General features: G+C 41.8%; 2 protein-coding genes across 12 annotated transcripts in view; both read left to right on the top strand.

The window, feature by feature from the left end:
• kmt2ca (lysine (K)-specific methyltransferase 2Ca) overlaps nt 1-26,277 on the top strand; it is a 230,290-nt gene that overhangs the window by 63,707 nt on the left and 140,306 nt on the right. For 10 of the 11 annotated variants that reach the window (XM_055881823.1, XM_055881825.1, XM_055881829.1 and 7 more), the window contains exon 6: nt 19,270-19,534. In XM_055881823.1, coding sequence (XP_055737798.1) covers nt 19,270-19,534 — 265 coding nt within the window. Of the gene's footprint in view, nt 1-15,732; nt 17,185-19,269; nt 19,535-26,277 lie in introns of those variants that run through there. The other variant, XM_055881832.1, reaches the window with a different exon arrangement.
• Nucleotides 1,157-26,277, top strand: part of LOC129823091 (uncharacterized) — a 97,344-nt gene continuing 72,223 nt past the window's right edge. The window contains exon 1 of the mRNA XM_055881836.1: nt 1,157-11,388. Coding sequence (XP_055737811.1) covers nt 6,916-7,857 — 942 coding nt within the window. The 5' untranslated portion in view covers nt 1,157-6,915 and the 3' untranslated portion in view covers nt 7,858-11,388. The remainder of the gene's footprint in view (nt 11,389-26,277) is intronic.

Here is a 26,277-nt window from a genome sequence, read left to right as displayed (position 1 = left end):
CGTCGGTGGCACTGTGTTATCCTGAAAGCGGACAAAGGTGATTAGTTTTCAGGCCAAAGAGTTAAATCTTGGTGTCATCAGTCAAGAGAATCTTGTTTCTCATGGTCTGAGAGTATTTAGGTGCCTTTTGTCAAACTCCATCGGCCTGTCGTGCCTTTTACTGAGGGAGTTGCTTTCGTCTGGCCACTTCAATAAAGGCCTGAGTTGGTGGAGTGCTGCAGAGATGGTTGTCCTTCTGGAAGGTTCTCCCATCAGGTTCTTTGTGTCACGTGTGCTCCCTCTCCGGCCTCTAGGTCACCAGGCTGCTCGTTATGGTGCACACCTGTCACCATCGTTACGCTCACCTGGACTCTATCACTTCCCTGATTACCTTCCCTATATATGTCACTCCATTTAGTTACTTCCCCAGGCGTCATTGTTTCTGTGTCATGTCTGTGTGTTGTTCGTGTTTTCTTGTTTTGTATTATGTGACGTTTATTTATTAAAACACTCACTCCCTGACCTTGCTTCCCGACTCTCAGCGCACACCGTTACACTTGGTCACCTCCCTGATGAAGGTCCTTCTCCCCCGATTGCTCAGTTTGCCCAGGCTACCAGCTCTAGGAAGAGTCTTGATGACAAACTTCTTCCATTTAAGAATGATGGAGGCCACTTGGGGGCCTTCAATGCTGCGGAAATGTTTTGGTACACTTTCCCAGATCTGTGCCTCGACACAATCCTGTCTCGGAGCTCTACGGACAATTCCTTCGACCTCATGGCTTGGTTTTTGCTGACAATTCCTTCGACCTCATGGCTTGGTTTTTGCTGACATGCACTGTCAACTGTGGGACATTTTTTATATAGATGTATGTGCCTTTCCAAATGATGTCCAAACAATTGAATTTACCAAAGGTGGACTCCAAGTTGTAGAAACATCTCAAGGATGTTCAATGGAAACAGGATGCACCTGAGCTCAATTTCAAGTCTCATAGCAAATGCCTGAATACTTATGTAAATAAGCTATCTTTTTTATTATTAAAATAATTCCTCAGCAATCTACACACACTACCCCATAATTAGTGAGAACAGGTTTTTCAAAATGTTTGCAAATGTATATGTATGTATGTATGTATGTATGTATGTATGTATGTGTGTGTGTGTGTGTGTGTGTGTGTGTATATATACATATATCACACACACACGTTTGTATATATAATATTGTGTGTAGATTGCTGAGGAATTATTTTAATTTAATACATTTTAGAATAAGGGCAAGAGGTCTGAGTCAAGAGGTCTGAGTACTTTCCGAAGGTACTGTATATGCGATGCAGTGTAATCGATTTGGATGGTCAAACGCTGGCATTGCTACATAGGGGGACTGAGTTTTGCGTCGACCCCCTCGCTGGGTTCCTTCGCATACAGACTTGTCAGTGTGTGTTCGTTGATGTGGTTGTTTTTTTCCATGCATCATGGAGATGTTGATTTCATCATGATTATATGGTAGAAGCATCACTCTTGTGAACATGTCACACGTGAGCATGCACGTGTACCTTGCAAAAGTATTCTGAGCACTTTGGATTTCTTCACATTTTATTGTTGCAAAGTGGGATTAAAATAGATTTTTGTCAACAATCTACACAAAAAATACTCTGTCAAAGTGGAAGAATATACAGTACCAGTCAAAAGTTTGGACACCTTCTCATTCAAGGGTTTCCTTAATTTTTACTATTTTCTACATTGTAGAATAATAGTGAAGACATCAACTATGAAATAACGCATATGTAGTAACCAAAAGTGTGAAACAAACCAAATATATTTTAGATTTGAGATTCTATAAAGTAACCACCCTTCTCCTTGATGACAGCTTTGCACACTCTTGGCATTCTCTCAACCAGCTTCATGAGGTAGTCACCTGGAGTGCATTTCAATTAACAGGTGTGCCTTGCTGGAATTTCTTTCCTTAATGCTTTTGAGCCAACCAGTTGTGATGTGTGGTATACAGAAGATGGCCCTATTTGGTAAAAGACCATGTCCATATTAGAGGTTGACCGATTATGATTTTTCAATACCGATACCGATTATTGGAGGACAAAAAAAGCTGATACCGATTAATCGGCCGTTTTTTTATTATTTATTTATTATTATTTTTAAATATACACTGCTCAAAAAAATAAAGGGAACACTTAAACAACACAATGTAACTCCAAGTCAATCACACTTCTGTGAAATCAAACTGTCCACTTAGGAAGCAACACTGATTGACAATACATTTCACATGATGTTGTGCAAATGGAATAGACAACAGGTGGAAATTATAGGCAATTAGCAAGACACCCCCAATAAAGGAGTGGTTATCCAGGTGGTGACCACAGACCACTTCTCAGTTCCTATGCTTCCTGGCTGATGTTTTGGTCACTTTTGAATGCTGGCGGTGCTTTCACTCTAGTGGTAGCATGAGACGGAGTCTACAACCCACACAAGTGGCTCAGGTAGTGCAGCTCATCCAGGATGGCACATCAATGCGAGCTGTGGCAAGAAGGTGTGCTGTGTCTGTCAGCGTAGGGTCCAGAGCATGGAGGCGCTACCAGGAGACAGGCCAGTACATCAGGAGACGTGGAGGAGGCCGTAGGAGGGCAACAACCCAGCAGCAGGACCGCTACCTCCGCCTTTGTGCAAGGAGGAGCACTGCCAGAGCCCAGCAAAATGACCTCCAGCAGGCCAAAAATGTGCATGTGTACTGTGCCACTGGGTACTGGACTTCCTGACGGGCCGCCCCCAGGTGGTGAGAGTAGGTAACATTTCCACCCCGCTGGGGCTCCACATGTGTGCGTTCTGAGCCCTCTCCTGTACTCCCTGTTCACCCACGACTACGTGGCCATGCACGCCTCCAACTCAATCATCAAGTTTGCGGACGACACTACAGTGCTAGGCTTGATTACCAACAACGATGAGACATCCTACAGGGAGGAGGTGAGGGCCCTCGGAATGTGGTATCAGGAAAATAGCCTCACACTCAACGTCAACAAAACAAAGGAGATGATCGTGGACTTCAGGAAAAAGCAGAGGGAGCACCCCCCTATCCACATCCACGGGACAGTAGTGGAGAGGGTAGTAAGTTTTAAGTTCCTCGGCGTACACATCACGGACAAGCTGAATTGGTCCACCCACACAGACAGCGTTGTGAAGAAGGCGCAGAAGCGCCTCTTCAACCTCAGGAGGCTGAAGAAATTCGGCTTGTCACCAAAAGCACTCACAAACTTTTACAGATGCACAATCGAGAGCATCCTGACTGCCTGGTACGGCAACTGCTCCGCCCACAACCGTAAGGCTCTCCAGAGGGTAGTGAGGTCTGCACAACGCATCACCGGGGGCAAACTACCTGCCCTCCAGGACACCTACACCACCCGATATCACAGGAAGGCCATAAAGATCATCAAGGACAACAACTACCCGAGCCACTGCCTGTTCACCCCGCTATCATCCAGAAGGCGAGGTCAGTACAGGTGCATCAAAGCAGGGACCGAGAGACTGAAAAACAGCTTCTATCTCAAGGCCATCAGACTGTTAAACAGCCACCACTAACATTGAGTGGCTGCTGCCAACATAGTGACTCAACTCCAGCCACTTTAATAATGGGAATTGATGTAAAAAATGTACCACTAGCCACTTTAAACAATGCCACTTCATTAAATGTTTACACACCCTACATTACCCATCTCATATGTATATACTGTACTCTATACAATCTACTGCATCTTTCCATCTTTATATAATACATGTATCACTAGCCACTTTAAACTATGCCACTTTTATATTTACATACCCTACATTACTCATTTCATATGTATATACTGTACTTGATACCATCTACTGCATCTTGCCTATGCCGTTCTGTACCATCACTCATTCATATATCTTTATGTACATATTCTTTATCCCTTTACACTTGTGTGTATAAGGTAGTAGTTGTGGAATTGTTAGGTTAGATTACTCGTTGGTTACTACTGCATTGTCGGAAATAGAAGCACAAACATTTCGCTACACTCGCATTAACATCTGCTAACCGTGTGTTTGTGTGACAAACAAAATTTGATTTGATTATGTATATATATATATTCTTTTGTTTGTTGATACTGTAAATTAAAAGGTATAACTAAAACCCCTTTTAGGTTCTAAATTCGTTCAGGAGTAAAATTTTGTTTAACAAATCATGTAATGAGGTACATGATTTTTTTATACAATCAATCAGACATTGAATATCTCTTTAAGCATGGTCAAGTTAATAATTATGCTGTGGATTATGTATTCAATCACCCACACACATCAAACATAGCTGTTCTTCTGAGCTGCAGGACAGGACGGAAATTGCTCAGGGATGTTACGACGAGGCCATTGGTGATTTTAAAACGGCGAGAGTTCAATGTCTGTGATGGTAGAAAACTGAGGTTGGATCAACATTGTAGTGACTCCACAAAAATGACCTAAATGACAGAGTGAAAAGAAGAGAACAATTTTATAAAATATTCGAAAACATGCATCTTGTATGCAACAAGGCACTAACGTAATACTGCAACAACACAACAGACACAGCCATTTTGGCTTAAATGCAATGTTTGGGGCAAATCCAACACATCATTGAGTAACTGTCTCCTGATTTTCAAGCATAGTGGTGGCTGCATCATGGTATGGGTGTGCTTGACATTAGCCAAACTGGGGCTAGTTTTTCAGGATAAAAATAAATAGGATGCAGCTAAGCACAGGCAAAATCCTAGAGGAAAACCTGCTTCAGTCTGCTTTACACCAGAGACTGGTAGAGGAATTCACTTTTCAGCAGGACAATAACCTACAACACAGGGACAAATCTACACTGGAGTTGCTAACCAAGAAGACAGTGAATGTTTCTGAGTGGCGAAGTTAGTTATATCTGATTGAATATCTATGGCAAGACTTGAATTGCTGACTAGCCCTTATCCCCAACATCTTGACAGAGCTTGAACAGTTTTAAAAGAATAATGGGCAAATATTGCACGATCCAGGTGTGCAAACTAGGGTTGGGCGATATATCAAATTAAGTTGATTAATTTGTTTTTGCGCCATATTCCAAATGCGACAAGTTTAGGTTAAAAATAAGTGCAGAGAAACGCATTGGGCTTATTTTGGCGAGAGTGAAACCTCTCGTTTCGCCTCTTTCTCCCATGCCCCTCCCACTCACAACCTTAAAGATGAGACATCACTTCTTCCCCTCTGACATCCGGTTTCAACACACTATTTGAGGTTTGGCCCAACTGAATGGGTCATGTGGACAACGTAACACATGGGGACCATTATTTTACTGTAATAGAGAAGGTAACCTTTGAACCATACCCCCGTATATGTTTAAACTCTTCAAATGTTGAGCAGACCAGACACTACTAAAATGACTGCACCAATGAACTTTCATTCTGGAAAAGTAATACTCAGTTTGTCGCGTGAGCTTTACTGTCCACGTGTCGCTAGAAGCATTTTTGTCAAATAAAGATTGTTATACTAGCTGTTTATTCTGTGTTTTTATAAACATGCAATTTGCATAAAACCTTTAAGGAATTTACGACACATTTTCATTCTGAGAAATAAGGCAGGTCACTTGATTTCAACATCTGAACTAAGTTGACAGGCTTGCATGCTGTTCAAACAGTTGGAGGCGGACAGAACAATTCAAGTGTTTTGCCTTGTTAGCTGAATTCGGAGCTTGTGAAATTTGACCTAGATCCAAGTTGGCTAAACTTGAAATAAAAGTATTAGCTGGCTACTCACTAGCACTTGGGCATGTGACATTGTTCATGAGACCAATGTTCATTTTCTATAGTGCCAGCTACATTATTAGTGAATGTGCATGGTTCTGGTTAAATTGAACAAAAAGGCAATTTTTATAGATTGACCTGAAAGCCAGATCAGTGATTATTGCAAAAAAATCAGGTACAACTATTTTGATAAAATAATTCACTTGTTAGTGGGTCTTATGGTTGTGGAAGGCGTATATTCAGCCAAGGTATAATTTCACAAGCTTTGAATTCATTAGCTTATTGCTGACTGTTTTTTAAATACAGTGTATTTGACCTTTTAATTGTACAACAAAGCTTATTTAGAGAGAACATTTAAAAAATGTAAATATATCGTGGATCGCCCATAAGTTTGAAAAAATGTTTTTATTGATTCGGGGAGCTGAATACTTATGCAATGACTATTTTAGTTAACTTCTATTAAACTTAAAATAATGTTAATTCCTCTTCCACTTTGACAGAGTATTTTGTGTAGATTTGTTGACAAAGTTATTAAATCAATATGAATCCCACTTTGTAACACAATAAAAGGTGATGAAATCAGAGGTCTGAATACTTTTGCAAGGCACTACCTACCTCTTGATGATGGAATGTGATTTGTAAATGGTAAATAAATAGTAAGCATATATGTTAGGTTTAAAGATTGAATACTTCTCCCAGACTCCCACCAGAGAAGCTGCTGGACCTAAATAAGTGAAATAATTACTCAAATATTCTTCAGGGTCATATTTATTAGGCACCAAACAGAAGAAAACTGACTTAAACAGTGAGGGATTATTTGAACTAGTCCAATAAGAAGTGCAATTGTTTGCCTTGCAAAACCTTTTGCCACGGTGTACTCTAATGAATATTACCCAGGACTTTGTCGCTCACTGGCTGGAAACAGATTAACCCCTGTGTCCAAGTTTCTCCATCAAACAAAATGAGCGTTCTCCCCTATTATGCATTGTTTGAGGCATGGAGAGCGAGGGAACGAGAGGGAGGAAGAGAGCTAGAGTACCGTGACCCAAATAAATAAGCGCATGCTAATGAACCCAGGCACTAGAATTCAATTTGGGTCAATTAATGTGGTGACCAATGATTAGTCACTTGATGGAGGGGTAGAGGAGAGAAATCCATGAAGGAAAAGCGAGGATTTCACTGGCAGGCCCTACCAGCTTCTCCAGCCCTGGCCTATGTTTGTTCTGTTTATGTTTTCTCTGTTCTCTTTGTCGCTGTTGTCTCAATTCAATTTCAATTCAATGTATGTCTTTCTGATCTCTCTCTGTCGCTCTTCTCTCTGTCGCGCTTCGTCATCTCTCCCTGTCAAGTTCTCTTCTCTCTGTCGCGCTTCGTCATCTCTCCCTGTCAAGTTCTCTTCTCTCTGTCGCGCTTCGTCCTCTCTCCCTGTCAAGTTCTCTTCTCTCTGTCGCGCTTCGTCCTCTCTCCCTGTCAAGTTCTCTTCTCTCTGTCGCGCTTCGTCCTCTCTCCCTGTCAAGTTCTCTTCTCTCTGTCGCGCTTCGTCCTCTCTCCCTGTCAAGTTCTCTTCTCTCTGTCGCGCTTCGTCCTCTCTCCCTGTCAAGTTCTCTTCTCTCTGTTGCGCTTCGTCCTCTCTCCCTGTCAAGTTCTCTTCTCTCTGTCGCGCTTCGTCCTCTCTCCCTGTCAAGTTCTCTTCTCTCTGTCGCGCTTCGTCCTCTCTCCCTGTCAAGTTCTCTTCTCTCTGTCGCGCTTCGTCCTCTCTCCCTGTCAAGTTCTCTTCTCTCTGTCGCGCTTCGTCCTCTCTCCCTGTCAAGTTCTCTTCTCTCTGTCGCGCTTCGTCCTGTCTCCTTGTCAAGTTCTCTTCTCTCTGTCGCGCTTCACTCTTTCTCCCTGTCAAGTTCTCTTCTCTCTGTCACCTCTCCGCTCACTCATGCTGTCGCTATTTCCCTTGCTAGTTTTTGCTCTTTTCCCATGTTTTTCTTTCTTTCCATGTTTATTTCTCGCTCTCTGTTCTCCTTCTCTGTTACTGCCCCCTCTGTCTCGAAATTCAGTGGGCTTTATTGGCATGGCAAACATATGTTTACATTGCCAAAGCAAGTGAAATTGACAAGAAACAAAAGTGAAATAAACAATCAAATTACACTCACAAAAGTTTAAAAAATATAGACATTTCAAATAAAATCACATTTATTTATATAGCTCTTCTAAGATCAGCTGATATCTCAAAGTGCTGTACAGAAAGCCAGCCTAAAACCCCAAACAGCAAGCAATGCAGGTGTGGAAGCAAGGTGGCTAGGAAAAGCTCCCTAGAAAGGCCAAAACCTAGGAAGAAACCTAGAGAGGAACCAGGCTATGATGTCCTCTTCTGGATGTGCCGGGTGGAGATTATAACAGAACATGGCCAAGATGTTCAAATGTTCATAAATGACCAGCATGGTCAAATAATAATAATAACAGTAGTTGTCGAGGGTGCAACATGTCAGCACCTCACATCATTGAGAGTATCTCTACCTCTACTGCTGTCTCTAGAGATTTGAAAACAGAAGGTCTGGGACAGTTAGCACGTCCGGTGAACAGGTCAGGGTTCCATAGCCGCAGGCAGAACAGTTGAAACTGGAGCAGCAGCACGGCCAGGTGGACTGCGGACAGCAAGGAGTCGTCATGCCAGGTAGTTCTGAGGCATGGTCCTAGGGCCCAGGTCCTCCGAGAAAAAGAAAGAAAGAGAGAATTAGAGAGAGCACACTTAAATTCACACAGGACACCAGATAAGACAGGAGAAATACTCCAGATATAACAGACTGACCCTAGCCCCCCGACACAAACTACTGCAGCATAAATACTGGAGGCTGAGACAGGAGGGGTCAGGAGACACTGTGGCCCCATCCGATGATACCCCGGACAGGGCCAAACAGGCAGGATATAACCCCACCCACTTTGCCGAAGCACAGCCCCCACACCACTAGAGAGATATCTTCAACCACCAACTTACCATCCTGAGACAAGGCCAAGTACAGCCCACAAAGATCTCCGCCACGGCACAACCCAAGGGGGGTGCCAACCCAGACAGGAAGATCACGTCAGTGACTCAACCCACTCAAGTGACGCACCCCTCTTAGGGACGGCATGGAAAAGCACCAGTAAGCCAGTGACTCAGCCCCTGTAATAGGGTTAGAGGCAGAGAATCCCAGTGGAGAGAGGGGAACCGGCCAGGCAGAAACAGCAAGGGCGGTTCGTTGCTCCAGTGCCTTTCCGTTCACCTTCATACTCCTGGGCCAGACTACACTCAATCATAGGACCTACTGAAGAGATGAGTCTTCTATAAAAACTTTAAGGTTGAGACCGAGTCTGCGTCTCTCACATGGGTAGGCAGACCATTCCATAAAAATGGAGCTCTATAGGAAAAAGCCCTATAGTTAGAATATATGGGCACTTTGAATACAGTGTTGTTTGAGATGACAATTAATTAAAATGCCAGGGAGGAGTTATTGTGACAGCGTAGGAACTAAAGTGTTTCCTATGGGAGCCTATTAGCTTTGGCTACATAGCATGTTTTCTCTTGGCAACTTCATGTAGCTAACATATTCTTGCTTTGCATATTCGTCTTTGATTTAGAAGATACTGTTGCACAAATAACATGCTGATTTAGGTCTATACCATCAGTGGTGTTATCCAGCTGTATTGGCTAGCTACGTTTGCTCTTACTCAGTACATTTATTAGCTAGCTAGCTATTAGCGCCTAACAATTAGCATCTCACAAGATTTAGGCAAACTGGCAAAAAAAAAGACAAACGACCTGTTTCCTGATGTAAGAAACAAACTAATAGTGTCATTATAGAAGGCTAGTGGATTTGTATTAAGAAGCCGAAATGAAAACAGCATTGTTGTCATCAACAATGTTGCATGTGCTGCATTGACCAGGCAGACTGAACGTAAGTGTTACGTGGATGAGGAACATCAAATGCGCTTCTTGAGTGACGGGGGTGTGGCTAAGGTCTGTGTGGAAAGTGGCACGGAGAGAAAGAGAGAGATGACTCAGGTAATTAACATTACACATGGCGTATCACATTTAACAAACCAAACATTCAAATACCGTTATAGTAGGTAAAATAAAAACCCAAACCGGTCCCTGCATCAATATCGGTATATCATGAAATACGGTATACCGCCCAGCCCTAATTTACAATGGTGTTTGACCACCACTAGTTGCCCTTTTCTTATGGCAGCGGTCACAAATCTGTCTGCGGTGGTGGAACACTGTGTTATTTCACCTAATATATAGATACAGTGCCTTGCAAAGGTATTCGAGCCCCCTTGGCGTTTTTCCTGTTTTGTTGCATTACAACCTGTCATTTAAATTGATTTTTATTTGGATTTCATGTAATATACACAAAATATACCAAATTGGTTAAGTGAAATGAAAAAAATTACTTATTTCGAAAAAATTCAAAAATATGTTATGCGTGCATACAGTTGAAGTCAGAAGTTTACATACACCTCAGCCAAACACATTTAAACTCAGTTTTTCACAATTCCTGACATTTAATCCAAGTTAATAGTCCCTCTCTCGTCAGTTAGGATCACCTCTTTACTTTAAGAATGTGAAATGTCAGAATAATAGTAGAGAGAATGATTTATTTCAGCTTTTATTTCTTTCATCACGTTCCCATTGGGTTAGAAGTTTACTACATACACTAAATTAGTATTTGGTAGCATTGCCTTTAAATTGTTTAACAAAGGTCAAATGTTTCGGGTAGCCTTCCAAAAGCTTCCCACAATAAGTTGGGTGAATTTTGGCCCATTCCTCCTGACAGAGCTGGTGTAACTGAGTCAGATTTGTAGGCCTCCTTGATCGCACACGCTTTTTCAGTTCTGCCCACAAATCTTCTGTAGGAAAGGTCAGGGCTTTGTGATGGCCACTCCAATACCTTGACTTTGTTGTCCTTAAGCCATTTTGCCACAACTTTGGAAGTATGCTTGGGGTCATTGTCCATTTGGAAGACCCATTTGCGACCAAGCTTTAACTTCCTGACTGATGTCTTGAGATGTTGCAATATATTCACATAATTTTCCTACCTCATGATGCCATCTATTTTGTGAAGTGCACCAGTCTCTCCTGCAGCAAAGCACCCCCACAACATGATGCTCCACCCCCGTACTTCACGTTTGGGATGGTGTTCTTCGGCTTGCAAGCCTCCCCCTTTTATCTCCAAACATAACAATGGTCATTATGGCCAAACAGTTCTATTTTTGTTTTATCAGACCAGAGGACATTTCTCCAAAAGTACGATCTTTGTCCTTATGTGCAGTTGCAAACCGTAGTCTGGCTTTTTTATGGCGGTTTTGGAGCAGTGGCTTCTTCCTTGCTGAGCGGCCTTTCAGGTTATGTCGATATAGGGCTCGTTTTACTGTGGATATAGATACTTTTGTACCTGTTTCGTGTTGTTCTGGGATTGATTTGCACTTTTTGCACAAAAGAACGTGTCTCCTTCCTGAGCGGTATGGCGGCTGTGTGGTCCCATGGTGTTTTTGCTTGCGTACTATTTGTACAGATGAACGTGATATCTTCTGGCATTTGGAAATTGTTCCCAAGGATGAACCAGACTTGTGGAGGTCTCCAATTTTTTTTTCTGAGGTCTTGGCTTATTTATTTTATTTTCCCATGTTGTCAAGCAAAGAGGCACTGAATTTGAAGGTAGGCCTTGAAATACATTCACAGTAACACCTCCAATTGACTCAAATGATGTCAATTAGCCTATCAGAAGCTTCTAAAGCCATGACATAATTTTCTGGAATTTTCCAAGCTGTTTAAAGGCACAGTCAACTGTAGTGTATGTAAACTACTGAACCATTGGAATTGTGATACAGTGAATTATAAGTGAAATAATTTGTCTGTAAACGATTGTTGGAAAAATGTATTTTGTCATGCACAAAGTAGATGTCCTAACCGACTTGCCAAAACTATAGTTTGTTAACAAGAAATTTGTGGAGTGGTTGAAAAGCAAGTTTTAATGACTCCAACCTAAGTGTATGTAAACGTCCGACTTCAACTGTATGCATTCACCCCCTTCACTATGAAGCCACAAAATAAGATCTGGTGCAACCCATTACCTTCAGAAGTCACAGTCAATTAGTTAAATAGATTGCACACAGGTGGACTTTATTTAAGTGTCACATGATCTCAGTATATATACACACCTGTTCTGAAAGGCCCCAGAGTCTGCAACACCAATCAGCAAAGGGCACCACCAAGCAAGCGTCACCATGAAGACCAAGGAGCTCTCCAAACAGGCCAGGGACAAGGTTGTGGAGAAGTACAGATCAGGGTTGATTTATAAAAAAATATATAAACTTTGAACATCCCATGCACCACAGTACTGGGCTTTATGGAAGAGGGGCCAGAAAAGGCCATTGCTTAAAGAAAAAAATAGGGAGGGACTGGGAAACTGGTCAGAAGGGACTGAGAAACTGGTCAGAATTTAAGGAATGATGGATGGCGCTAAATACAGGGAAATTCTTGAGGGAGACCTGTTTGTCTTCCAGAGATTTGAGAACCATGACCCATGTAAATTTCAGACTTCAACTGCATGTATGTTTATTTATTTATTTGTTTCTGGATTTTTATATTTAGCAGCTATCGGCCTAATTCTGCTCTGCATGCATTATTTGGTATTTTACGTTGTAAACAGAGGATATTTTTACGGAGTTCTGCATGCAGTCACAATTTGGTGTTTGTCCCATTTTGTGTGTTCTTGGTTGGTAAGCGGACCCCAGACCTCACAACCATAAAGGGAAATGGGTTCTATAACCGATTCAAATATTTTTTTGCCAGATCCTAATTGGTATGTCAACTTTTATGTTCCTTTTGAAGGCCCTTCTTGCCTTGTCTCTCAGCTCGTCCACAGCTTTGTGGAAGTTACCTGTGGTGCTGATGTTTAGGCCGAGGTACGTATAGTTTTTTGTGTGCTCTAGGGCACCAAAGTCTAGATGGAATTTTATATTTGTGGTCCTGGCAACTGGACCTTTTTTGGAACAGCATTATTTTGGTCTTACTGAGGTTTACTGTTATGGCCCAGGTCTGACAGTATCTGTGTAGAAGATCTTGGTGCTGCTGTAGGGCCTCATTTGTTGGGGACAGAAGCACCAGATCGTCAGCAAACTGTAGACATTTGACTTCAGATTCTAGTAGGGTGAGGCTGGGTGCTGCTGACTGTTCTTGTGCCCTCGCCAATTTGTTGATATATATGTTGAAGAGGGTGGGGCTCACGTTGCATCCCTGTCTCACCCCACGGCCCTGTGGAAAGATAAGTATTTTGCAAATTTTAACTGCACACTTGTTGTTTGTGTACATGGATTCTATAATTTTGTATGTTTTTCCACCAACACCGCTTTCCATGAATTTGTAGAGCAGACCCTCCTGCCAAGTTGAATCGCAACCTTTTTTGAAATCAACAAAGCATGAGAAGACTTTGCCTTTGTTTTAGTTTTTTTTGTTAATTAGGGTATGCAGGGTGAATAAGTGATCTGTTGTACGGTAATTTGGTAATTTGTGATGCACCAATATGACATTTTTGGCCGATATCCGATATTTTCCCTGCCAAAAAAAACGATATCGATATTTAAAATTTTCACGGCCTTTTAAGCATTCTAGCACAGTTAAATAGTTAACACACACGCATGGACACAGCGGTCTAAGGCACTGCATCTCTGTGCAAGAGGCGTCACTACAGTCCCTGGTTCGAATCCAGGCTGTATCACATCCGGCCGTGATTGGGAGTCCCATAGGGCGGCGCACAATTGGCCCAGCGTCGTCCGTGCCGTCATTGTAAATAAGAATTTGTTCTTAACTGACTTGCCTTGTTAAATAAAGGTTACACAAACACCACACTGACCAAAAAGTTATTTTGTTGGCATTTACGTATGTCCCCATTACCAGTAAAACATGATCAAAACCTATTTCTTTCACTTACGTGCTGTTTCGTTGTTCAGTTGTTTATTTCTCAACCAGGATTTCTATGGAACGCCGTTTGGGTCGTTGCGTGTCAAACAACACTATTTTACCAATCATTACCTGAATATGACTGCACATCAAATAATCATTTATACACGTTCATCATTTTTTTTACATTGTTATTACACATTGATTACACCATCACTTGTATTTCATGTGTCACATGTGTCACACGTATGCTATGATGCTGGTAAAGTTGTCTCCACACCTACAGTGCTGGTCATAAAAAAAAAAAGAAGCTAGCTAGCTCATGGGTGCAAACAATGTAGTCTTCCCCAAAAACATAGCAAAACGACATCTGTTTCAGTAGCTATAGTTAACTAGCTAACTATATAGCTAGGTGTCATCATCTAAAATAACCCTAATTCATAAGACAGTTCTTATTTATTTGATTAATGGTGGTCGGACCCATCTATGTGAAGCTAGCCACAACAGCGGACTTTGCAGTTAGCCTTCAAAATAACCGTCTGGTCGAGCATCGCTAACCAGATGAAGCTAGCTGGCTACTTATAATGTTAGCTTTGGGCAACAGGGCTAAGTAGTTGGCAATATCAACAGGCGAACAACAAGTGGCAACCTAGCTAATACTTATTCACAAGGATTCCTAAATCATTACTACGAATAATGAAAATTACTGCAGTTTCTATTGTTTTCAGGCTGGTTGTATTGGTGCTAGCTAGGTAACAAGCTAAATCTAGCTACCCCAGAAGTTGAGGTCTAACAAATTATGCTTTATTGCCAATGCGGTATTGAAAACACATCGTTCGTGGCCGGTGTTTGCTTGTTTGCAGACGTTTTTGTACAGCTTTGACAGTGCTACTGTATCTTTTTTGACACGCAAAGACCCAAACGGCGATCCATAGTGTGTATTTCATGACGCTAATAGCAGTGACACTATTACTGTGTAACTCCGGTAGGGCAACATCTGAAAAATAGAGCGCTTGGTAGTGTGTACCGGCGCTCGACCAGTCGGTGAAAGCCAACATCACCCAAGACAGAGGAAGGTTGATTGTCAAGGGCAATGAATTCCATTAATGGATTTCGCCTTTGAGTTGTCTTGCTTAAATTTTCTTACTCTTTCTAATGCCTGCTCGCCTTGTCAATCCACACAGTAGACATTGTGGGCTAGGTTAGGAATGCTGTGATGCACGTGTAGCGCAACATTTTACGTGGTGTCATTACGTCCTGTACCTACGTTATATAGGTATGCACGGCCCAACATCTGGCCGATACCAACGTTGGCATTTTTAGCTAATATTAACCCTATTCAGATATGTTCACCGACTATATTGTGCATCCCTATTGGTAATAAGCCAATTTGACATTTGCTCAGTACATTGTTTTTGTTTTTTTGTTTTCTGTTGATGCATATCACTGTATTTATTGGGGTCAAATTTGTCTCTTTTGTGGATTGGGGTGATCAGTACTTGGTTCCAAATATTGGGGAAGATGCCAGAGCTGAGGATGAGGTTCAAAAGTTTATCTATAGCCAATAAGACTTTGGTCTATATTTTATCTTTTCATTTAGGATACCATCAACACCACAGGACTTTTTTGTTGGAGGGTTTGTGTTTTGTCCTGTAGTTCATTCATTGTAATTGGAGAATCCAGTGGGTTCTGCTAGTCTTTTAATAGTTGGTTCTAAGATTTGTATTTGATCATGTATATTTTTTTGCTGTTTGTTATAGAGCCAAAAAGATTGGAGAAGTGGTTTATCCATACATCTCTGTCTTGGATAGATAACTCTTTGTTGTTTTAGTGTGTTACAATTTTCCCAGAAGTGGTTTGATTCTCTGGTTTCTACAGTTACGTTGAGCTGATTTCTGATGTGCTGTTCCTTCTTTCTCCCTCTCCCTGCCTGTCTCTCTCTGCCTGTCTATCTTGGTCTCTCGCTCTCTCCCCAGTTGTCTGTGTCTCTTTCTCTCTCTGTTCTCTCTCCTCACCGCTTAATTTTTCTGTCACTATTTCTCTTGCTTGTTTTTGCTCTTTCTTTCTCTTTCTTTCTCTGTCTGTTCTCTCTCCCTCCCCCCTGTCACTTCAGCTCCACGTGATCCACTGTTGACAAAGACCTACCGTCAGAAGACACCCCAGGGCCCATTGGCCGGCCTCCTAATTTGCTCAGCTCTTTTGAACCAATCCGAGGGGGCGGTGACGTAATGCTCTCACCCAGCGAGGTTCCTGGCAGGGGGCCAACGCGGCGCAGTGCATTGTCGCGTTGGAGCCCTGTGATTGGTCGGTCAGTCCAGTGCTGGCGCTGTGCCAGTTCTAGACAGAGGGAGCTAGGAATGAAAACAATAACAAGCAAGAGAGAGAGAGAAGTTTTAAGGTGGACCGTGTCAGAGAAGTGTTAAGGTGGACCGGGGATAGTTCACATGAACTAGTGACCCAATTCTGTTTTGGCCTGAATAGCAACGCGATGAATCACCGTTTAGGGATATATCAGAGGAGACGGTGGAGAAAGTAGCCTAAATCTTGAATTGACTTTTGCCTGTTTGATTTGAAATGTACTTTAACTCAAGTGTAAGTCCCTCTACTTACTTCATGGACTCGATGAACTGTCACTCTCCATGCAAGTTGTTTTGTCTGGTAATAAGATGAAAGGTTTTTTAAGGGGGTGCATGACCTCACGACAGTGCATGTGTTGATAAATGTGCATGAGTGAGTTCATGTCTCCTCTCGCTCTCTGCATTTGTGTATGCATGCATGAATTGGTCTGTGTGTGTCTGTCCATCGGGCTTTCTTTATTCTGTAGTTATTGGGTGTGTGTGTAGTCGCTAATTATTTTCTCATTAAGGTGATCTAATTGAAAGTAGCTTTGACAGGCCCAAAGTAATCACAGGCCTAATGAAACACTGCTTTTTCTCAGGGAGAGAGTCAAGGCGTCCGCATGCTTCCTAGACGAAAAAGATCTGAAGAGTTTGTGCCTCTTTTATGATGTTTTGTCCTCCAGTAAGATTTTATTTTTGTTGTTTGGGCTCCCAAAAAATTGAGGCAAGCTGATGTCGGTAGCTGAAGTCAAAACCCCTTTGTCTGTGATTGGTCAACAGTAGGGATTCTTCAGTAGTCTTTGCTGTCATTCAACGAGAGACGACTCGTTTTCATGCACATTTTCTCATTTAGAAATATTGCACCGACATCTTGGTCAGATGTAAAATTGTGCGACAAAGATCTCCTCAGAAAAAACGACAAAATTTATGACAGATTTCATGTTATTTTTTTTCAGGAAGTGTATACTGGCTACGGCGTCTCAAAATGGACAAACACTATTGCAGCTTTTTTATCGTTTCTTAAGAGAGTGTGCACTCCCGTTTCAGTTCGGCTAGCCGACTTCAGCTAACCGCCATGCGAACAAAAGAATGCTGACACCTTAACACCGCTTTCATCTTCCTATTCACACATGGAGCCAGCACATTCACCAAGGTGGGATATGGGCTTGGTTTGGATAAATGTGTGTTGCGTTCACTAGGCATGAAATGGGGAGGTACTATCTCAACTTGTCCAAAAAATGATGTTTTGAAACATTTCCCCCTGGACAGCTTGGCCTGAATCAACTTATACAGCTTTGATAGAACACTATGATTAGTTATGGTAAATGAACACATGGAAAGGCTGTTGATATCACACGAATAAGCAACTTCTGATATCATTCATTTCAATCCATCTGCAAAAAGGCATACCCATTTGAATGGAATAACATATGGTTCTGCAAATAAGACTATTGGGCCATAAGTTCTGCAAATTATTATTTGCCTAGAAGACATGTCCATAACCGCTATAAGGTTATTTAGCTCATAATTAAAGCTGCAGCGTTTTCACGGCAAAGTTAAAATTACTGGCGAACAAGTCACAGCTGAGCAAAATTAGAGCGAACACGAGAGGGAGAGAAAGTGGAGGAAAACGGATAGGAGATTGCGTATTAGGGTTTTTGGCTCCCTCATTGGATCCTTCACCATTAAACCCTCCATTTTGAAATACTATCCCTTTAAGGCATAATCTGTCAGTTGTTTCTCAGCCCAATAGCAGCTCCGCCACTTGGTTTGCTATAAAACTGAAGGATGGGTCTGAGGGAAATGGCACCGCTCTTAAATTCACCGCTCTTAACGTCTTAAATTCATAGATGAAGTCTTTGCATCCAAAGATTAATAGATAAAGCTTTGGATGCAAAGACTTGGTTACATGTAAAAGACAGGACCATAGTCCATCAGTGCACTATCCTCTTCCATCCTCTTCTCATCCCCCCCATCCATATTGGCCTTATTGGGAGTAGGAAGTTGTGTTCATTAGGCACCAAATGGAAGGAAAGTAAATGAAACCCTCATCTTCTTTTTCTGTTGTAAAGTGCTTTACATTTTTTCCATTTCACGCCCTAATGAACACATCCCTATAGTAGAGCTGTTTGTGTGTGTGTGTTTTCTGTGTGGGGGGGGGGGGGGTAGTATACAGTAGCCTTTCATCCCTAGCACCCTACTGTTGCCCAGCGCTGGGCAAAGGGCTTCCTCAAACCGGGGTCTCTCTTTTTAAATGGTAATTCCCACTTTTTTCCGCTCCTCTGTGGGCTGAGAGCCTTCATCCAACAACACCAGACTGGCTGGAATAGGCTGCATCCGGCAGGGATGGAGAGAGATTGTGTGTGTTTCAGGCTGGCTAGTGTGTGTGTGTGTGTGTGTGTGTATGTGTGTGTGTGTGTGTGTGTGTGTGTGTGTGTGTCAAGCAAGCTAGTATGTTTGTGCTTGTGTGGGCTCGAACAACCAGTCCTTGTGCATTAGCCAAGGGACAACCTCCACCCTGATGCTTTCTTCCAGAAGGAGAGGATGGTGATGGTGACCATGTCAATGAGCACTCCTTGTCCTTGATATGGTGTCATAGCACTGTTTGAATTAAAGATCATATACATGGATAACAGCTTTTAGGGTTTTATTTTATTTTAATTTACTTTTAACTAGGTGAGTCAGTTAAGAACAAATTCTTATTCACAATGACAGCTTACTGGTGAACAATGCGTTAACAGCCATGTTCTGGGGCAGAATGACAGATTTGTACCGCGTCAGCTCGGGGACTCGCTCTAACCACAAGGTTACCCACTGCCACAATTTTCGATTTGGTACCTCTGATATTGAACTCTGCATGGTTGTGGAAGAGCTTGTAAGTGAGTGGTTTACGCCTGCTGTATTCTGTCATGTGACAAATAAACTTTGATTTGATTTTTAATGACAGCAATCCCATCCCCCATCCCAAGCAGACGCATATATCCAGTAAATCCCAGACTATGCACAAAGCTCTCCCTTTAAATTGGATACCAGGCTCTCTCGTGATTCTTTCTCTATTAGCCAGTTTTTTCTTTGATGCTTTACATGATGTTTGGTGTTCTTAGTTTAGGTACTTTGCCCTTTAGATTAATTTATGTTCTTGTGTATTTAGAAAGGAATTTGCCATGTTTGTATTAACTGCTATGTTGGTAAGAATAAACTTGACCTTCAACATGATCTTTCCCCTCTCTCTCTCCAGGGTCAGCTCTCCGGACAGTGGTCTACACTCCTCCTCGGCACCCGGCAGCACGGACCCATTCAGCGAGGAGCCGGCCCCCAAGTTCTGGGACGAGCTTGGTCAGATCGGCCTCCCCGACGACATCAACGTCCAGTCCCTGTTTGACCCCACAGGCCAGTGCTGTGCCCACCTGCACTGTGCCGCCTGGTCCGAGGGGGTATGTCGCGGCGAGGCCCAGGACTCACTGCTCTATGTGGACAAAGCCATAGACTCTGGGAGCACAGAGGTGAGTGGTTACAGAACAAGAACTTTGGGGTATCAATCAAGTCAAGTCAATCAAGTTTATTTTATATAGCCCTTCGTACATCAGCTAATATCTCGAAGTGCTGTACAGAAACCCAGCCTAATTCAAACAGCAAGCAATGCAGATGTAGAATGCAGGGTATGGTTGTTAGGATTCAACCCTGTGTGTGTTTGCCCTCAATGTCTTTAAACAAGTGACCAGAAAATCAACCACACTGTCTTTGCCAGCTCAGTATTCATGTGCATATAGCCAAGACTGAAGACATGGATCAGTCATAAGCATTCAATCACAATGTCATTCTAATGACGGTGGTCTGTGGAAAGACGACGTTATAATTGAGGGGTTGAAGGAGTGTTTGAACCGTGTCTCCAGGCCACCATACACACTGTACCGTGGTGTCAGGGTGAAATCAATGACGCTACTTAGTGTTCAGGTTAGCTGTGTTTCACTACCGCTGCCTCCACAATGTTTTGACTGACAACTTGTTGTGTGATTTATGATTACGAACCGGGTAATTGATTTTAAGGGGAACGTCGGGAAGTAAGTGGACTGTCTTGATTATGTTCACGGTTGATCATAAATGGTATTAATAAACGTGTGAGGTTGAAGGGGGCACCGGAGCCCCCTTTTTTGGGGATGGGAGTGGTCTTATTAGTATTTGAGTACAGCTAGAAGAGGACTGGCCACCCCTCATAGCCTGGTTCCTCTCTAGGTTTCTTCCTAGGTTCCGACTTTTCTGCAGAGTTTTTCCTAGCCACTGACTTTCTACATCTGCATTGCTTGCTGTTTGGGGTTTTAGGCTGGGTTTCTGTATAAGCACTTTGTGACATCTGCTGATATAAAAGGGGCTTTAAATAAATTGGATTGATTGAGAGTAGTGTGTCGCTACCGTGTCAATTTAGCTCAGCGGAACTTTCCATTAACACTTAACACAATGAAAAGTGGGGGAGGGAGGCCACATTACAGGTCATTAATTCACTATATTTTAGCATGTACTTTTGCTGTGAGGACTTGATATTGATTGCTGGCTGAGTTAAAATATAACTATCTTAACATGTACAACAGTTTTTTAGTACTGCTTACATGAGGGACTCAACATGTGATGACTTCCTCTGGTGTTTATTTTTACGCGGCATGTACTACACTGCTGACTGTATGATTGGGATTGAACTGAAGTGTGTGTGTGTTTGTGTGTGGGCACAGTTACAGTACATTTAAAACTGCCTATTTTTGGTTTGTTGTCTGTGCTGAGGGCAGTGCAGTTATAGTTGTGTGTTTGTGTGTGAGAGCTCTAGATGGGGCCCTGTTAAAGGTCATCTTTGGCACTATAATAAGGCTCATTGGAGTGTGAAGCAGAAAAGGTCAGGAGAAAGCACTTCTGGAGGTTAACACACGTAGGTTTCTGTTAGCTGGCTTTTGGCCGGTAAAAAACGAGTTAATATATTTCTTTATTTCTTTATCAGCTTTTCTATATATATGTGGATGGATGGATGAATAGATATATGTCTATGTATATATGTATCTATCTACACATACAGTTGAAGTCGGAAGTTTACATACACTTAGTTTGGAGTCATTAAAACTCGTTTTTCAACCACTCCACAAATGTCTTGTTAACAAACTATAGTTTTGGCAAGTCGGTTAGGACATCTACTTTGTGCATGACACAAGTAATTTTCCCAACAATTGTTTACAGACAGATTATTTCACTTATAATTCACTGTATCACAATTCCAGTGGTTCAGTAGTTTACATACACTAAGTTGACTGTGCCTTTAAACAGCTTGGAAAATTCCAGAAAATTATGTCATGGCTTTAGAAACTTCTGATAGGCTAATTGACATAATTTGAGTCAATTGGAGGTGTACCTGTGGATGTATTTCAAGGCCTACCTTCAAACGCAGTGCCTCAGAAAAAAGATTGTAGACCTCCACAAGTCTGTTTCATCCTTGAGCGCAATTTCCAAACGCCTGAAGGCACCACATTTATCTATACAAACAATAGTACGCAAGTATAAACACCATGGGACCACGCAGCTGTCATACCGCTCAGGAAGGAGACATGTTCTGACTCCTAGAGATGAACGTACTTTGGTGCGAAAAGTGCAAATCAATCACAGAACAACAGCAAAGGACCTTGTGAAGATGCTGGAGGAAACCGGTACAAAAGTATCTATATCCATAGTAAAACGAGCCCTATATCGACATAACCTGAAAGGCCTCTCAGCAAGGAAGAAGCCACTGCTCCAAACCTGCCATAAAAAAGCCACACTACAGTTTGCAACTGCATATAGGGACAAAGATCGTACTTTTTGGAGAAATGTCCTCTGGTCTGATGAAACAAAAATAGAACTGTTTGGCCATAATGACCATCGTTTTGTTTGGAGGAAAAAGGGGGAAGCTTGCAAGCCGAAGAACACCATCCCAACCGTGAAGCACGGGGGTGGCAGTGTCATGTTGTGGGGGTGCTTTGATGCAGGAGGGACTGGTGCACTAAACAAAATAGATGGCATCATAAGGAAGGAAAATTATGTGGATATATTGAAGCAACATCTCAAGATGGTCAGGAAGTTAAAGCTTGGTTGCAAATGGGTCTTCCAAATGGACAATGACCCCTAGCATATTTCCAAAGTTATGGCAAAATGGCTTAAGGACAACAAAGTCAAGGTATTGGAGTGGCCATCGCAAATATATAGATAGACCTATAAGCATAACCAGTCAAATCTGTCTATAGCAGGGGTCTTCAACAGGTTGATCGTGAGCTACCAGTAGCTTGCAGCCCTCCTATGAGTAGCTTGCTAAACATTTCTGAAAGTACGTGCAATGTTCATGCCTTCCACCGCAAACTGTCATAACCAAATCTCGCAAGTATCAAACACTTCAAGCTCCCAGCTACTATCTAATCAACACAACGTTATCCCACCACTGGTTAGCCACTATTGGCTTCAAAAGCCAAATCTAACACAATATCTGTCCATTAATTTCCAGCGTTATTGCCTCTGTCTTCCTGTGTGGTGCGCACATTTGTCTATCACTCCAGTTGTTATGATTTAACTCTTTTGGGTTGAAAGAAATGCTATCCCCAAAACCTTCTCAATTACATTTCAACTGCAAAGTAGTAAGTATATGAGTAATTACAGTATATAGTTTGCGTCTATTATTTGTTATTTGTAAACTTTGCCACGAAATGAGCTGCAGCAGTACAGAACCATCGCTAGACCGGCATAGAATAGGTAAACTTTTTTTACTATGGGGGATAGTAGATTAACATACAGTAGGCTAGTGATTTTGCTGTGCTTTACTCGTCTTGTTGGCTGACAAAGTAAACGTGGACAGTTATTCTAACATCAGAATTTGGTAAGAATCACCGCACATCGTTGCATCCTTTCGACTTGTTCTGTGAAATATGAATTACTATAATCTAAATGTGATTTCTGTCATTCTGAGCACTAATCAGCTTATGCACCCAAATCATATGGGTCTGGTAAATTTAAAATGCTGCCAGTCAAATGTCCAGCGCCACAATTTCCTTAATGGTAACGCTGACACACACACTGGAATATACCTCACATAGACTTTTATTTGTACACTCAGATGCTGCAGCCTGCTATACACTCACCCAGTTCTGAAATTCATACATGTACACTGCTGACGCACGCACAACCCACACACACACATGCCGTCCTCACCTCCATATCATGTTCGCCTGATTGCATTTACACCCTAAATCAGCAACACTATCGGCAGATTGCTCCTTTAGCTGTCAGCTGAAATGTCAGGCTGGTGTGTGTGTGTGTGTGTGTGTGTGTGTGTGTGTGTGTGTGTGTGTGTGTGTGTGTGTGTGTGTGTGTGTGTGTGTGTGTGTGTGTGTGTGTGTGTGTGTGTGTGTGTGTGTGTGTGTGTGTGTGTGTGTGTGTGTGTGTGTGTGTGTGTGTGTGTGTGTGTGTGTGTGTGTGTGTGTGTGTGTGTGTGTGCATACACTAGAGTCTTTGTGTGAGTGTCTTTATGGATGAGTATGTACAGTGCCTTCAGAAAATGTTCACACTTGACTTTTTCTACATTTTGTTGTTACCGCCTGAATTTGAAATTTATTAAATGTACGTTTTGTGTCATTGTTCTACACACAATAGTCCATAATGTCAAAGTGGAATTTTGTTTGTCGAACATTTCAGAAATAAATAAAGAATGAAAAGTTCAAATGTCTTAAGGCAATAAGTATTCAACCCCTTTGTTATGGCAATCCTAAATGAGTTCAGGAGTAAACATGTGCTTAATATATCACATCAGTTGCATGGACTTGTGTTCAATAATAGTGGTTGACATGATTTTTGAATGACTACCCCAGCTCTGTACCCCACACATACAATTATCTGTAAGATCCCTCAATCGAGTAGTGATTTTCATGCACAGATTCAACCACAAAGACCAGGGAGGTTTTTCAATGCCTCGCAGAGAAGGGCACAGATTGGTAAATATGTAAACATTTAAAAAAGCAGACACTGTATATCCCTTTGAGCATGGTGAAGTTATAAATTAGACTTTGTCTCGTGTATCAATACATCCAGTCACTACAGGCATCCTTCCTAAATGATTTGCCGAAGAGGAAGGAATTTGCTCAGGGATTTCACCATGAGGCCAATGATGATTTTGAAAATAATTAGCATTTAATGGTTGTGATGTGAGAACTGAGGATAGATGAATAACATTGTAGTTACTCCACAATACTAACCTAAATGACAGTCAAAAGAAAGAACCATGTACAGAATACAAATATTCCAAAATATGCACCCTGTTTGCAACAAAGTAAAAAGTAAAGTAAAAAACAAAGTAAAGGAACACTGTGAATGTGATGTGGCAAAGAAATTATATTTTTGTCCTGAATACAAATCATTATGTTCGGGGCAAATCAAACACAATGCACCACTCAGTACCACATATTTTCAAGCTTGGTGGTGGCTGTATCATGTTATGGGTATGCTGGTCATCGGCAAACACTAGGGAGTTTTTTAGGATAAAAAAATCTATAAGCTATAATCACAGGCAAAATCCTAGAGAAAAACCTTTCGTCTGCTTTTCAACAGACACTGGGAGACAAAATCACCTTTCAAAAGCACCATAGACTTAAACACAAGGTCAAATATATGCTGGAGTTGCTTACCAAGATGACATTCAATGTTCCTTAGTGGCCTAGTTACACTTTTGACTTAAATCGTCTTGAAAATCTATGCCAACCCTTGAAAATGGCTGTCTTGCAATGATCATCAATCAACTTCACAGAGCTTTTAGATGTTTAAAAAGAATAATGGGCAAATATTGTACAATCCAGATATGCATAGCTCTTGGAGACTTACATAAAGACTCACAGCTGTAATCACTGCTAAAGGTGCTTTTACAAAGTATTGACTCAAGTGTGTGAATATTTATGTAAATGAATCTGTATTTCATTGTCAATAAATTAGCAAATATTTCAAAATATTTTTGTATTCTGTCATTATGGGGTATTGTGTGTAGATGGGTGAGAGGAAAAACATCAAGGGGTATGAATACTTTCTAAAGGCACTGTGTACCTTATGGATGAGTGTGTATCTAACTATACATAGTGTAGCTATCAATGTGTGTGAGAGCTTGTGCTAATAGCACTACAGAAACACCATTGTTTCTCGGCCGACGAGGCCGGCAGGCTGGGTTGGTTGCCCAGGCAGTTGCCTCCCTCCCTTTCCACCGGTGGTATTCTGCCCCTCCAGTGTGAGTTGACAGGGTCTAGCAGTGAGCCATGAAAAAAAAACCTGGCATTAGGACATCAGGATAATCTTTCAGACCCTTACAATGTAGCCCTGATTTTTAAGATGCCATCGCCTCATCTCCTGTTGAAGTGCCAGCTTTCGAGAGGAAAGATTACTGTATGCCCGACTGACTCATTGATATGTCTGCCGACAGGCCCAACACGACACCGGCCAGATTTTTGTGAACTCACTAGCAACGTGTGTTAGGTTATTCTATTAGATTTGCATAGGTAGTTGGATATGTTGTCATTTTGCTAGATATTTAAAATGTTAAATCAATGGGTTTCTAAGTTGTACTTGAGTATGGTGTTGTATCACTAGTATTTATTAAGGATCCCCATTAGTTGCTGACAAGGCAACAAAGGCCTACATAAATAAGAGTACATCAAACTAGACATTGTGCATTATGTACATTGCTCTATTACTACAAATTTACAGTATGAGATATATTTCAATATTATTACAGTTTGTGTGTGCGTATGCGTGCCTCTTCACAGTCCGCGTTGTGCCGTGCTCGATTTAGTTACTTGATGTGAAAGAGTTCCATGTAGTCATTGCTCTATGTAGTACTGTGTTTATCCCAGAGTCTGTTCTGGACTTGGACTGTGAAGAGACTCCTGGTGGCATTTCTTATAGGGTATGAGTGTTCGCTGTGTGTTCGCTGTTTGAACAGACAGTTCAGTGCTTTAAACACGTCAATGCCTCTCACAAAGATGAGTAGTGATGCAGTCAATCTCTCCTATACTTTGAGTCAGGAGAGATTGACATGTGTTTTATTGATATTGACTCTCCATGTTCATTTAGGTTCTGGTTGAACTGTAATTTGCCTGCGTCCTTTGTGGCACAACTGACCAGTAGTCCAGGTGTGATAAACTAGGGCCTGTTGGACTTGTTTGTGATTTCTCCATCTTAGCTACTGTTGCATTTTGTATTTTTATTTAAC

The sequence above is a fragment of the Salvelinus fontinalis genome, chromosome 25 (genome assembly GCF_029448725.1).
Source record: "Salvelinus fontinalis isolate EN_2023a chromosome 25, ASM2944872v1, whole genome shotgun sequence".
Taxonomy (NCBI): domain Eukaryota; kingdom Metazoa; phylum Chordata; class Actinopteri; order Salmoniformes; family Salmonidae; genus Salvelinus; species Salvelinus fontinalis.
The sequence above is the reverse complement of the archived record's forward strand: the minus strand, read 5'-3'. Positions and strand labels throughout refer to the sequence as shown.